Source organism: Lithobates pipiens, unplaced genomic scaffold, assembly GCF_037356315.1.
Source record: "Lithobates pipiens isolate NorthernLeopardFrog02 unplaced genomic scaffold, aLitPip1_a1.2 Scaffold_10, whole genome shotgun sequence".
NCBI classification, from domain to species: Eukaryota; Metazoa; Chordata; class Amphibia; order Anura; family Ranidae; genus Lithobates; species Lithobates pipiens.
The window spans coordinates 224,816,052-224,829,131 of NW_027507686.1; the positions used below are offsets into that span (position 1 = coordinate 224,816,052).

General features: G+C 43.3%; 1 protein-coding gene across 1 annotated transcript in view; it reads right to left on the reverse strand.

The window, feature by feature from the left end:
• LOC143926399 (astacin-like metalloendopeptidase) overlaps positions 1 to 10,557 on the reverse strand; it is a 36,696-nt gene extending 26,139 nt beyond the window's left edge. Inside the window, exon 1 of the mRNA XM_077450238.1 lies at positions 10,462 to 10,557. Coding sequence (XP_077306364.1) covers positions 10,462 to 10,557 — 96 coding nt within the window. The remainder of the gene's footprint in view (positions 1 to 10,461) is intronic.
• Positions 10,558 to 13,080: the final 2,523 nt, after the last annotated feature.

The window sequence follows — 13,080 nt, forward strand, 5'->3', positions numbered from 1 at the left end:
TATACACTTAGTACTAACAGGTGTCCCTCTTTCCCATCCCTGAAGGTTGGGAGTTTTGCAACAGATCAGCTAAAAATAGACAGGTAAACATGTAAAAAGCAACTTGGAGCTCTACCTGCTGGCTGAAAATGTAAGTAGAAAATATCCATAAATATGCAACATTTTATATTTAACTAAACAAAAAAGGTACACACATGTATACAGCATGTGTATATATATATATATATATATATATACATATATAATTACACACACATTCATGTACACTTCTGTTTGCAAAGTCTAGAAATGAAAGTCTTTAGCTTACCTGTAGGGGAATCCCAATGCAAATGTGAATTAGAGAGGCCAAGAGAACTAGAGGAACTCTCCTAATGCCCATCTTGCAGCAGATTTCTTCAAGCGGATATGTCTTGGTACACTTGTGCTGTGTAGAATTCGTCTTCCTCTGCTTATCACCAGCAAGATGCCCCGTTTTTATTCACATTCTGACCAGGAAACAGCCAATGAGCTGCTAGTAGTGATATGTCACATAGTATAACCACTTTCAGACCGGACCATTTTGCTGGTAAATGACCAGAGGTCTTTTTACAATTTGGCACTGCGCTGCTTTAACTGGTAATTGCGCGGTCATGCAATGTTGTACCCAAACGAAATTTGCGTCCTTTTCTTCCCACAAATAGAGCTTTCTTTTAAAGGTATTTGACTGACTCTGCGATTTTTATTTTTTGCGATATAAACGTAAAAAGACCGCAAATTTAGAAAAAAAATGATATTTTCTACTTTTTGTTATTAGAAAAATCCAATAAACTCAATTTTAGTCATACATTTAGGCCAAAATGTATTCAGCCACATGTCTTTGGTAAAAAAAAAGTCAATAACTGTATATTTATTGGTTTGCGCAAAAGTTGTCACATCTACAAACTAAGGTACATTTTCTGGAATTTACACAGCTTTTAATTTACGACTGCCTATCTCATTTCTTGAGGTGCTAAAATGGCAGGGCAGTACAAAACCCCCCCAAATGACCCCATTTTGGAAAGTAGACACCCTAAGGAAATTGATAAGAGGCATGTTGAGCCCATTGAATATTTTATTTTTTTGCCGCAAGCGATTGAATAATGACAAAAAAATATATATATATTTTTTTTTTTTACACAAAGTTGTCACTAAATGATATATTGCTCACACATGCCATGGTTATATGTGGAATTGTACCCCAAAATACATTCTGCTGCTTCTCCTGAGTACGGGGATACCACATGTGGTCGACTTTTTGGAAGCCTAGCCGCGTACGGGGCCCCGAAAGCCAAGCACCGCCTTCAGGATTTCTAAGGGCATACATATGTCATTTTACTCCTCACTACTTATCACAGCTTTGAAGGCCATAAAATGCCAAGATGGCACAAAACCCCCACAAATGACCCCATTTTAGAAAGTAGACACCCCAAGCTATTTGCTGAGAGGCATGTTGAGTCCATGGAATATTTTATATTTTGCCACAAGTTGCGGGAAAATTACAAACTTTTTTTTTTTTTTCACAAAATTGTCACTAAATGATATATTGCTCACGCATGCCATGGGCATATGTGAAATGACACCCCAAAATAAATTTTGCTGCTTCTCCTGAGTACGAGGATACCACATGTGTGGGATTTTTTGGGAGCCTAGCTGCGTACGGGGCCCCGAAAGCCAAGAACCGCCTTCAGGCTTTCTAAGGGGCGTAAATTTTTGATTTCACGCCTCAAAACCTATTACAGTTTTGAAGGCCATAAAATGCCAAGATGGCACAAAACCCCCCCAAATGACCCCATTTTAGAAAGTAGACACCCCAAGCTATTTGCTGAGAGGCATGTTGAGTCCATGGAATATTTTATATTTTGCCACAAGTTGCGGGAAAATTACAAACTTTTTTTTTTTTTTTCACAAAGTTGTCACTAAATGATATATTGCTCACACATGCCAGGGGCATATGTAAAATGACACCCCAAAATAAATTCTGCTGCTTCTCCTGAGTACGGGGATACCACATGTGTGGGACTTTTTGGGAGCCTAGTCGCGTACGGGGCCCCGAAAACCAAGAACCACCTTCAGGATTTCTAAGGGTGTAAATTTTTGATTTCACACCTCACTACCTATCACAGTTTTGAAGGCCATAAAATGACAAAATAGCACAAAACCCCCCAAAATGACCCCATTTTGGAAAGTAGACACCCCAAGCTATTTGCCGAGAGGCATGGTGAGTATTTTGCAGCTCTCATTTGTTTTTGAAAATGAAGAAAAAAAAAATAATGTATATTTTTTTTCTTTTTTTCAATTTTCAAAACTTTGCGACAAAAATGAAGGTCTGCAAAATACTAACCATACCTCTCGGCAAATAGCTTGGGGTGTCTCCTTTCCAAAATGGGGTCACTTGGGGGGATTTTGTGCTATCTGGGCATTCCATGGCCTCCGAAACTGTGATAGGCAGTGAGGAATGAAATCAAAAATTTACACCCTTAGAAATCCTGAAGGTGGTGCTTGGATTTTGGGGTACCGTACGCGGTTAGGCTCCCAAAAGGTCCCACACTTGTGGTATCCCCGTACTCAGGAGAAGCAACAGAATGTATTTTGGGGTGTAATTTTACATATAACCATGGCATGTTTGAGCAATATATCATTTAATGACAACTTTGTGCAAAAAAAATAAAAAATAATGTATATATTGTAATTTTTTTTTCATGCAGCCTGTGGGCTGAACGAAAAAAAAAATATTGATCTGTGGGTATGCCCACCATTAGATACCACCCTTCATCCACCCACTTTTAATGGTGGGCATACATGCACCATTTATATATGCCGAAGCATGGGGGCATCCTCCCGCAAAAGGTAGGAGCAGATCGCTCCTCCACCCCTTATGCCCCCATGCTTCGGCATATATGCTCTTTTTTAACTGTGGTGGTGAAATCACCCCCGACAGTGCTGGAGTCGCGGCTTTATGTATCGTGGGAGCAAACGCTGTTGCTGTCAAGATAAATAAATCCGCGCTGCAACTGAATGGCGTACCTGCTAAGCAAATGATGGTTAACAATAAAACAAAGTAACATTACAGTAAAACAGTAAGACGTACCATACCTGCAAAGCAAATATAAAAAAAAAAATAGCAAAAAATAACACATTTAACACAATCTGTGCCTAATATATATATATATGCCGAAGCATGGGGGCATCCTCCCGCAAAAGGTAGGAGCAGATCGCTCCTCCACCCCTTATGCCCCCATGCTTCGGCATATATGCTCTTTTTTAACTGTGGTGGTGAAATCACCTCCGACAGTGCTAGAGTCGCGGCTTTATGTATCGTGGGAGCAAACGCTGTTGCTGTCAAGATAAATAAATCCGCGCTGCAACTGAATGGCGTACCTGCTAAGCAAATGATGGTTAACAATAAAACAAAGTAACATTACAGTAAAACAGTAAGACGTACCATACCTGCAAAGCAAATATAAAAAAAAAAATAGCAAAAAATAACACATTTAACACAATCTGTGCCTAATATATATATATATGCCGAAGCATGGGGGCATCCTCCCGCAAAAGGTAGGAGCAGATCGCTCCTCCACCCCTTATGCCCCCATGCTTCGGCATATATGCTCTTTTTTAACTGTGGTGGTGAAATCACCTCCGACAGCGCTGGAGTCGTGGCTTTACGTATCGTGGGAGCAAACGCTGTTGCTGTCAAGATAAATAAATCCACGCTACAGCTGAATGGCGTACCTGTAAACAAAAAATGGTTAAAAATAAAACATTGCAGAATAGAATACAGTACAAAGGAGCAGAACAATAGAGAGAGAATAGAGAGAGAGAAAACAATAAAACGACAACTATTTTTGGTTTTTTTATTTTATATTTTTTTTGGTTTTTTGGTTTTTTTACTTTTTTTTTTTTTTTTTAAACACTTTTTTATGTAACTTTAACACTTCTGTTGTAACGGTTCCAGCGGTTTGGGTCTCTCAAAATGCGATGGCATCTTGGGAGACCCTGTGAATGTGTGCCTAGCCTGTGCAATGCTGTACCCTACGCTAATACTCAACTAGTGAATGGTAGCGTTCAAAACATTCACCAATGCAAAGACCAGGATTGTCAGGACAGCGGGGACAATAATGACGGGTGTCACGCCTATATCCGCGCTTTCTGCAGACACGACATTTTCTTTGGGGGGCTCGTTGGGTAGGGGTACTCGGGATGACATAAGAATAATGCCTCTCATGCAGCCGGCTTACTGCATCTGGTAGGGGAAGGTGAGGTGGAGCACCGTCTGGATACAGAAGGGCTCTGACGATATCCTCCTGGAAATTAAGGAAGGATCCAGTCCATCCTGAAGCTTTGTGTAGTACATAAGCATTCAGTATAGCCAATTGGAATAAATAAACAGACACTTTTTTGTACCAGCGTCTGGCCTTACGGGCAACTAGATACGGCGCCAACAACTGGTCATTGAGGTCCACCCCTCCCATGTTAAGGTTATATTTGTGGACACAGAGGGGTTTCTCCACAATACCAGTCGCCGTAGGAATTTGGACCGTCGTGTCTGCATGAAGGGAGGTAAGAACGAAAACATTCTTATTATCCCTCCACTTCATAGTGAGCAAATTATTACTGCGCAAGCAGGCTCTCTCCCCCGGCCTAAGACGGGACTCTACAAGCCGCTGGGGAAAGCCCCGGCGTTTAGGTCGCACGGTGCCACATGCTCCAATCTGCTGATCAAACAAGTGACTAAACAGTGGCATGCTTGTGTAATAATTGTCCACGTACAAGTGGTACCCCTTTCCGAATAAGGGTGACACCATGTCCCACACTATCTTGCCAGCGCTTCCTATGTAGTCAGGGCAGTTCTCCGGCTCTACGTGACTATCTTTACCCTCATAAACCATGAAACTACGTGTATAGCCTGTGGCCCTGTCACAGAGCTTATACATCTTGACCCCGTATCTGGAACGCTTGTTGGGGACATATTGTTTGAATGACAAGCGACCAGAAAACTTAATCAGGGACTAATCAACGCAGACAACTTGATCGGGAGTAAACAAGTCTGCAAAACGTTGGTTGAAGTGGTTTATGAGGGCCCGAATTTTGTAGAGCCGATCGTATTCAGGGTCTCCACAAGGACGACAGAGTTCATTGTCGCTGAAGTGCATAAACCGCAAAATCATCTCGTATCGTGCCCTGGACATGGAAGCAGAGAACACGCGCATATGGTGAATTGGGTCAGTGGACCAATATGACCGCAACTCACTCTTTTTGGTTATGCCCATGTTGAGGGAGAGGCCCAGAAAGATTTTAAATTCGGAAACCGTAACTGGTTTCCATTGTTTGGCAAGGGCGGACTGGGGAATAGTGGCGATGTGTTGACCAGCGTACAAATTGGTTTGGTCCACAATAGATCTAAAGAGATCTTCGGTGAAAAACAGTGAGTAAAAGTCAAGTGTCGTAAAATCAACTGTTTCCACGTTAATGCCAGGTTGGCCAGTGAATGGGGGAAGTACGGGTTCTGCAGAAGATGTGGGCACCCAAATAGGATTGGCGAATTCTGCAGGAAGGGCACTATGGGTACGACGGGCCTGTCTTTGTCTTCTTCTTGGTGGCAGCGGGACACTACTTGTGCTTGCCACCTCGCCAGCTTGAACTGCACTTATGGGACTCGCCACGTCACCACGTGTTACTGCAGTGCTGGATGTAGGTCCAGGGTGTATTAGGCCGCTGGTGCTTGCCAGTTCACCAGAAGGATGAGCGGCTCTAGTACGTCTCTGCTCCATACGAGTGACCTGCGGTTTCTGCACCTGAACAACAGAATACATTCGGGATTGGGCACACCTGTTCTTAACAGCGGCCTCATCTCCGTCGTCAGAGCTATCTGTCATGGAGCCGCTGTCCTCTACAGGATCGTATTCTGAGCCTGAATCTGACAGATGAGTGACGTCCTCTTCACTATCTGTCATGCTCAGAAACGTGTAGGCATCTTCACTAGTGTACCTTCGCTTTGCCATTTTGGGCTCTAAATTTAGGGGTACACTAGTGAGCTTTACAGGTAAAAAAGCACCTAGCCTGTCAGCGACTGTTTCAAAACGCTACAAAAAAACCTGTTAGCGATCGCAGGGATCAAGCCTGACTCTGCGAACGCTGCAGTTATGTGTGTTGTGTTTTGTAAGTGACAGTGATCGATCGATACTGCACTTGGGTGGGCTGGGCTGGGCTTGGCGGAGGGGCTAAACGCAGGTGCTAGCAGGTATCTGGGCTGATCCCGCTAACAATGCGTTTTGGGAAACCTAAAATGCTGGCAACGCTAATATAGATCTGATCAGATACTATATTACTAAGGGAGGTGTATGCTTTGCGCGTGGGTGTTAGCGGTACTGGCACTAACCTGACGCTGGGGCGACGCAGACCTTATCTGACCCTCAAACTTATATCACCCGCCGGGTGATCAGGGGGTTAAACCTTTATTAGGTAATAAATGGCGGGTGCCCTGAAACAAAAAAAAAATAACTAACCAACCAGCGTCACCTGTAACAGTTATATGGTGATCACTGGTGAAAGGGTTAACTGGGGGGCAATCAGGGGGCTATGCGGTAGTATATGGGGGTCCCTGACGCTATAAAAAGCTGCGGCGAACCTAAATACTTACCTGCCTAACTAGCGTCACCTGTGACACTAATACAGCGATCAGAAAAACGATCGCTTATTAGTGACACTGGCGACGGGGGGTGATCACGGGGTTAAACCTTTATTGGGGGGGTTAGGGGGGCACCCTAGAGCTAAAGGGGGCTAACCCTAACTGCCCTAACAGTTATTACAGTCACAAATGACACCAATGCAAAAAAAAAAAAAAATGCAATTGGTGTCACTGTGACTGGGGGGGGCAGGGGTGATTGGGGGGTGATTGGGGGGTGATCGGGGGGGTGAAAAGTGTGCCTGGCGTGTTCTACTGTAAGTGTAGTGTTGGGTGCAACTCACCGATCCTCTCTCCTCGGTGTCGGAACGAAAAAGACCGACACAAGGAGAGATTACATCACTTCCTCTCCTGTGTTTACATTACAGGAGAGGAAGTGATGTCACGCTGCCATTTCATTCGTCGGGAGCGATCGCGAGGGGATGGCCATGAACGAATGGCCGCCCCCTCATCCCGGATCGCTCCCGAACGATTACCGACCGCCGCAGGCACCGGGGGGGCCCGATCGGGCCCCCCACCCGCGGGAAGGCAGGGACGTACAGGTACGCCCATATGCCTGCCCGTGCCATTCTGTCGACGTACATCGTCGTGCGGCGGTCGGGAAGTGGATAAGGGCCCGGGGGCATCCTTGGGAGGAGTGGGCAGTAGGCAAGAAAGGCGAGACAATTAAACAAATCATGTTGAATGTAGTAATTATGACTTTAATCCTCTAAACATGGAACAATCCAATATTTTCCACTGATACTGATAATTGCCACGTCCAAGGTGGGCCGACGAGAGGCTTCATTCATGAAATCAGCTTAATAAATCCTTACATTAGACAAATCTGCTGTTTTAAAAATTTTTTTATAAAACCCAATAATCCTGCCATGAAGGTTCTTGTTATGGGGTGACAATGCCCTGTCCCTGTCCCCTTATTTTTCTCCTGCATTGTCACCCTGTCACACTCTCCCTCAAAGGAGAATACAAAAGGTCATGCCAATGTACAAAAATTAAAACATTTAACAAAATGAAAATATTTAAAACATTAAATAAATTTAAAAAGAATGTAAAACAATTATCAGGTATGGTCCGCCATTGTCACCATCAGGAAATGTCATGCAGCCCTGTCATATACTCTATCAAAAGGAGAACACATAAAGCCATAGCAACATACAAATTTAAAAAAAAAATATATATAGGTAAAACCTTAAATAAATTTACAAAAATGTAAAAAAATTAACAGGCATAGTCCACAGTTGTCTGCATCAGAAAATGTACCATGAGGAAGGTCATGCAGAGTCATACACTCTCCCAAAGAAGAATACAAGATATACAAAATGTTTTATAAATAAATAAATAAATAAATAATAATAATAAATATATATATATATTTATTTATTTAAATAAAATGAATAAAAAAACAAAAAAACACTGAGAAATGCAATTCAGCTATCTCTGAAATGTATGTCAGCAGGATGGAGCTGCAAACAGGCCATGTGAGATCAGCCATTTCGATCTAGAATACATAATAAAGATAAAAGTATTTTATTAGGAAAAAATCATGAAGTGTTTATTCTAAACAGGGCTTTAGCAAACTAAGGGGTTATTTACTAAAACTGAAGCACACAGAAGTTATGCTTACTACCCAATCAGCTTCCAGGTTTTATTGTAAAAGCTTTATTAAACAGGCTGAAATTAGAAGCTGATTGGTTACTATGCACAGCTACACCAGCTGTAGTAAAATCTCCCCCAAATTTGTGTTTTGCTTTCATTACACGTGCATGTGAATTATTTTTATAATGATTGGGAAGACACTGGGGTGGATTTACTAAAGGCAACTAGACTCTGCCCGCAGACATGTGGGTGTCTGTTTGGTGGTGTCATCTGCAAAAGTGTCTCTGTTGTATGGTGGAAATGCAGCTGTGTGCCCCGTTGGGGTGAGCTCAGCGCTCAGGTGGCTGGCTGCCTCTCTCCTCCTCCTCTCCTGACTGATGTCATTCTCGGCCCCGCCCACTGCAATTGTCAGACAAAGAGAGGGAGGGGCGCTGGGTGGCACACTAGGTGAGGTATGTGGCTGCATTGTTTATTGTGTGGCACAGACACTTTTGCAGATGACATTGTTAAACGGAGAGAAATAATAGGAATATTCAGGGCCCTCTTTAATATTGTTAAGACCCTGAACCTCCCCCCTGTCCACAGCCATTGCTGTACCCCCCCCGCCCTGTCCACAAACACTGCTGTACCCCCCCCCGCCCTGTCCACAAACACTGCTGTACCCCCCCACCCTGTCCACAGCCACCACTGTACCCCTCGCCCTGTCCACATCCACGGCTGTACCCCCCACCCTGTCCACAGCCACGGCTGTACCCCCCCATCCACAGCCACCTCTGAAATCCCCCCCCTCCACAGCCACCACTGGCAATAGAGCGATGGGAATAGTGATGATGGAGCCAAGGAGAAAGATGGCATAAGGAGTAGAGAAAGAATAGAGATCCGCAGAGAGAGCACAGTATGCCAAAGAGTTGTGGGAATAGCATAAAAGAAACACGAAAGAGCAAGGAGTAGAAGAGGAAGGAAAGACTTGGAGAGAGCACAGTAAGCCATAGAGTGGTGGGAGTAGTGGAGAGGTAGCCAAGGAGAGAGCGGAAACAAGCAGTAGAGGAGGAAGGAAAGACACGTGAAGAGCACAGTGGGCCACAGAGTGGTGGGAGAAGTGGAGAGGAAGCCAATGAGAATAAAGGAACTAGGAGTAGAGGAATAAATGAAGAGATAAGGAGAGCACAGAAGGCCAAGGAGTGGTTTGATAATCAAAAGAAGAGACAAGGAGACAGAGGGAACTAGTAGTAGAGGAGGAAGGAAAGACATGTAAAGAGCACAGTAGGTCACAGAGTGGTGGGTGTAGTGGACAGGGAGCCAAGGAGAAAGAAGGAAGAAGGCATAGAGGAGAAAATACAGAATTGTGGGAGTAGTGGAGAGGGAGCCAAGGTGAAAGCGTACAGCAAAAAGGAAACATATGCACAGAACACAGTAAGCCAAACTGTGTGGAGAGTAATGCAGAGCCAAAGTAAAAAAAAAAAGAACAGGGAGTAGAGGAGGAAAGAAATATGAGCACAGTAGGCCATAGAGTGGTGGGAGTATTGATGATGGAGACAAGGAGAAAGGTGGAATAAGGAGTAGAAGGAGGAAGGAAGACATGCAGAGAGAGAACTTTAGGCTAAAGAGTTGTGGGAGTAGCATAGAGGGGGCAAGAAGAAAGAAACAAGGAGTCGAAGAGGAAGGAAAGACATGGAGAGAGCACAGTAGGCCAAAGAGTGGTGGGATTAGCAGAGAAGAAGCCAAGCAGAAAAAAAAAGCAACAAGGAGTAGAGGAAGAAGAAAAGGCATGCACACACAGAGAGCACAGTAGAAAATATAGTGGAGAAAGTAGTGGAGAGGGAGTCAAGGAAAAATAATTAACAAGGAGTAGAGGAGGATGGAGAGACATCCGACGAGCACAGTAAGGCTATAGGAATACTGGAAGCGGCGAAGAGGGAGACAAGAAAAAAGAAGGAACGAGGAGTAGAGCAGGAAAGAAAGCACAGTAGGTCATAGAGCGGTGGGAGTGATGCAGAGGGACCAAGGAGAAACAAGTCTAGGTAAGGGAAGAATGGGGTCATGCAGGGGTAGGAAGGGTAATTTTTCACTGCCTGTGAAGGAGTAACCCTAATAGAACGTTGCCTTCATCCGAGTGGGAGAAATAAACTTAACCAAGTGTAGTAATAGACTGAATTTCGTACTTGTTCTGCGAGGAAACAGTGAGATCCTTCATCCTCCTGATCTCCTCTACCTTGTTCAGCCACATTGATGTTGAGGATGATGAAGAGCCCTTCCATTTAGGGAGCATGGAAAAGCAGTACACAGGTATAGGAGCGCTAAGAAAATGTCAGAAGACCAAACTCCGGTAGGTTTTCATAGGATCATATGGAACCCGTGGAGGAGGAGAAGAAAGATCTTCTAGGATTCCATAGTCTATATACTGGAATTCATTTTTTATCCATGATGTGCGCCAAAAGGCTACAGCAAACATAGGAAGAATTTGTGAGCAAGGTCGCTTTGCTATCAGAGTTAGGGGAGGCTGCAGAAAAATTTAATCTGTGAGAACTGCATGTAGGAAATGGGATGAAGCGGATGAAGGGGGGAATAATACTGCACATGCAGACTGGGTTCAGACTGGGTTCTCACTTTCTCGGTGCATTGCTTTAAATCACATGCGTTAACACACATTTGGTTAAGTCAGTATGTTCAAATCAAAGGATGTTATCCATAGGCATGTGCAGGGGGTGTGCCAGGTGTGCCTGAGCACACCCTAATAACTACGTGTGGCGCTGATTTACCCTACTGCCCAGGCTTCCTCAGTGTTGGCTCCCCACCCCAAAGTACTGCTGGCTTCCCTCCTCTCCCCCCAGCTACTGTGGTGGATGCTTCAGAATGGAGAGTGGGGGAATGGGGTAGAAAATATGTATATAAAATAAGTGCAGCGGTCAAAGGCACCTATGTAAATAAGTGTATGTGTACATAAAAGTAAAACAAATATATATAATAATAATAATAACAAAGGGTCCACTAGAGTCCAAAGAGGATGTAAACAATCTCAAAGCCAGTCTCTCTGGACTTCAAAGTGGTATATTTCTCATCTTGGGACTTGTGAAATTGTCAGATGGCATTCATGAAATAATGACTCCCAGCTTTCTCAGACCTCAGAACCTATTGGGAACGGATTATAAAACAATTAAAGAAGGTGGATACTCTTACCGGATGGGTTGGACACATCCACCGTATAGTAGTGTGTCATAAAAGCTTGTGGGGGGCTCCAATAGCACACCCAGATATAGCCAGCCGGATGGTAATTCCCCTCGGAATTCCTCGTTTTGAATCCCTTATGGTCTCCAATTGGAAGAAGTGGATGAACTTTCTGAGCCGTGGATAGCTGTGGAACTTGGCACCAGATATCTCATAGGAATTCACCATAGGGGGGGACAAAGCATAAAAAACACCTCTCATGGTGAAATACAACCAGTAACGGTTTATTGAAAATATTCTAATATAAAACAAAATAGAACAAATAGTCCGTAAAAATCATGTGATAAACATGACAACATGATGCTGCCACCACCATGTTTCACGGTGGAGATGGTGTATTCAGGTTGATGTGAAATGTTAGTTTCCCACCACACATAGCGTTTTGCTTTTAGGCCAAAAAGTTCAATTTTGGTCTCATCTGATCAGAGCACTTTCTACCACATATTTGCTGTGTCCTCCACATGGCTTCTCATAAACTGCATACGGGAATTTCTTTCAACACTAGCTTTCTTGACACTCCACAAAGGTCAGATTTGTAGATTGCACGACTAAAGCCTCGTACACATGATCGGATTTTCCAACAGAAATTGTGTGATGACAGACTGATGACGGAAAATCCAACCGTTTGTATGCTCAATCAGACCAATGGGATCATAATGAAGCTGCTTTGCTGGTGATACTGATGGAGTTATTGCAAAATGATTTCCAAAGGCTTTTTTTTCTAGTTATATCAAGAATAATATTATTATGCTTGTTATTTATTTATTTTTTTGGTGCAAGTTACCACAACACCATTATCCCGTAGTTTTTAAGATCAAAGATACAACTATGTTGGTGTCCCTTGTCAATTTTACATTGTATTTTTTTAAATGTAACTGCCTACTCCCAAACTGTCATTTGAAGTAAAACACACAGCCATGTATTATTCTACACAATATTTTTATTGTGCATTAAAAAAAGAAAACAAATAAAATTAGACATGCTATCTGCCAATAGAACTTAACCAGAAATGCATTCTATGCATCCAAACATATAGAAAATATACCACATTAAATTATTATTATTATTATACAGGATTTATATAGCGCCAACAATTTATGCACTGCTTTACAATATAAAAGGAGACAATATAGTTACAATACAATAAAATACAAGAGGATTAAGAGGGCCCTACTCAGAAGAGCTTACAATCTAACAGGGTGGGGCAGGTGGTACAAAAGGTTATAACTGTGGGGACTGAGCTGATGGAAGTGGTAGGAGATTAGTTGGAGACGTGATAGGCTTCCCTGAAGAGATGAGTTTTCAGGGATCACCTGAAGGTAGCAAGAGTAGGGGATAGACGGACCAGTGGAGGTAGTGAGTTCCAGAGGATGGGAGAGGCTCTGGAGAAATCCTAGAGACGAGCATGGGAGGAGGAGACGAGAGAGCTTGAGAGTAGGAGGTCTTGAGAATAGCGGAGGGGACGATTTGGGTGATATTTGGAGACAAGATTGGTGATGTAAATCAGAACCAATAATGAAATTAGCATAAATTGTATACCCCTTATATATAAATCA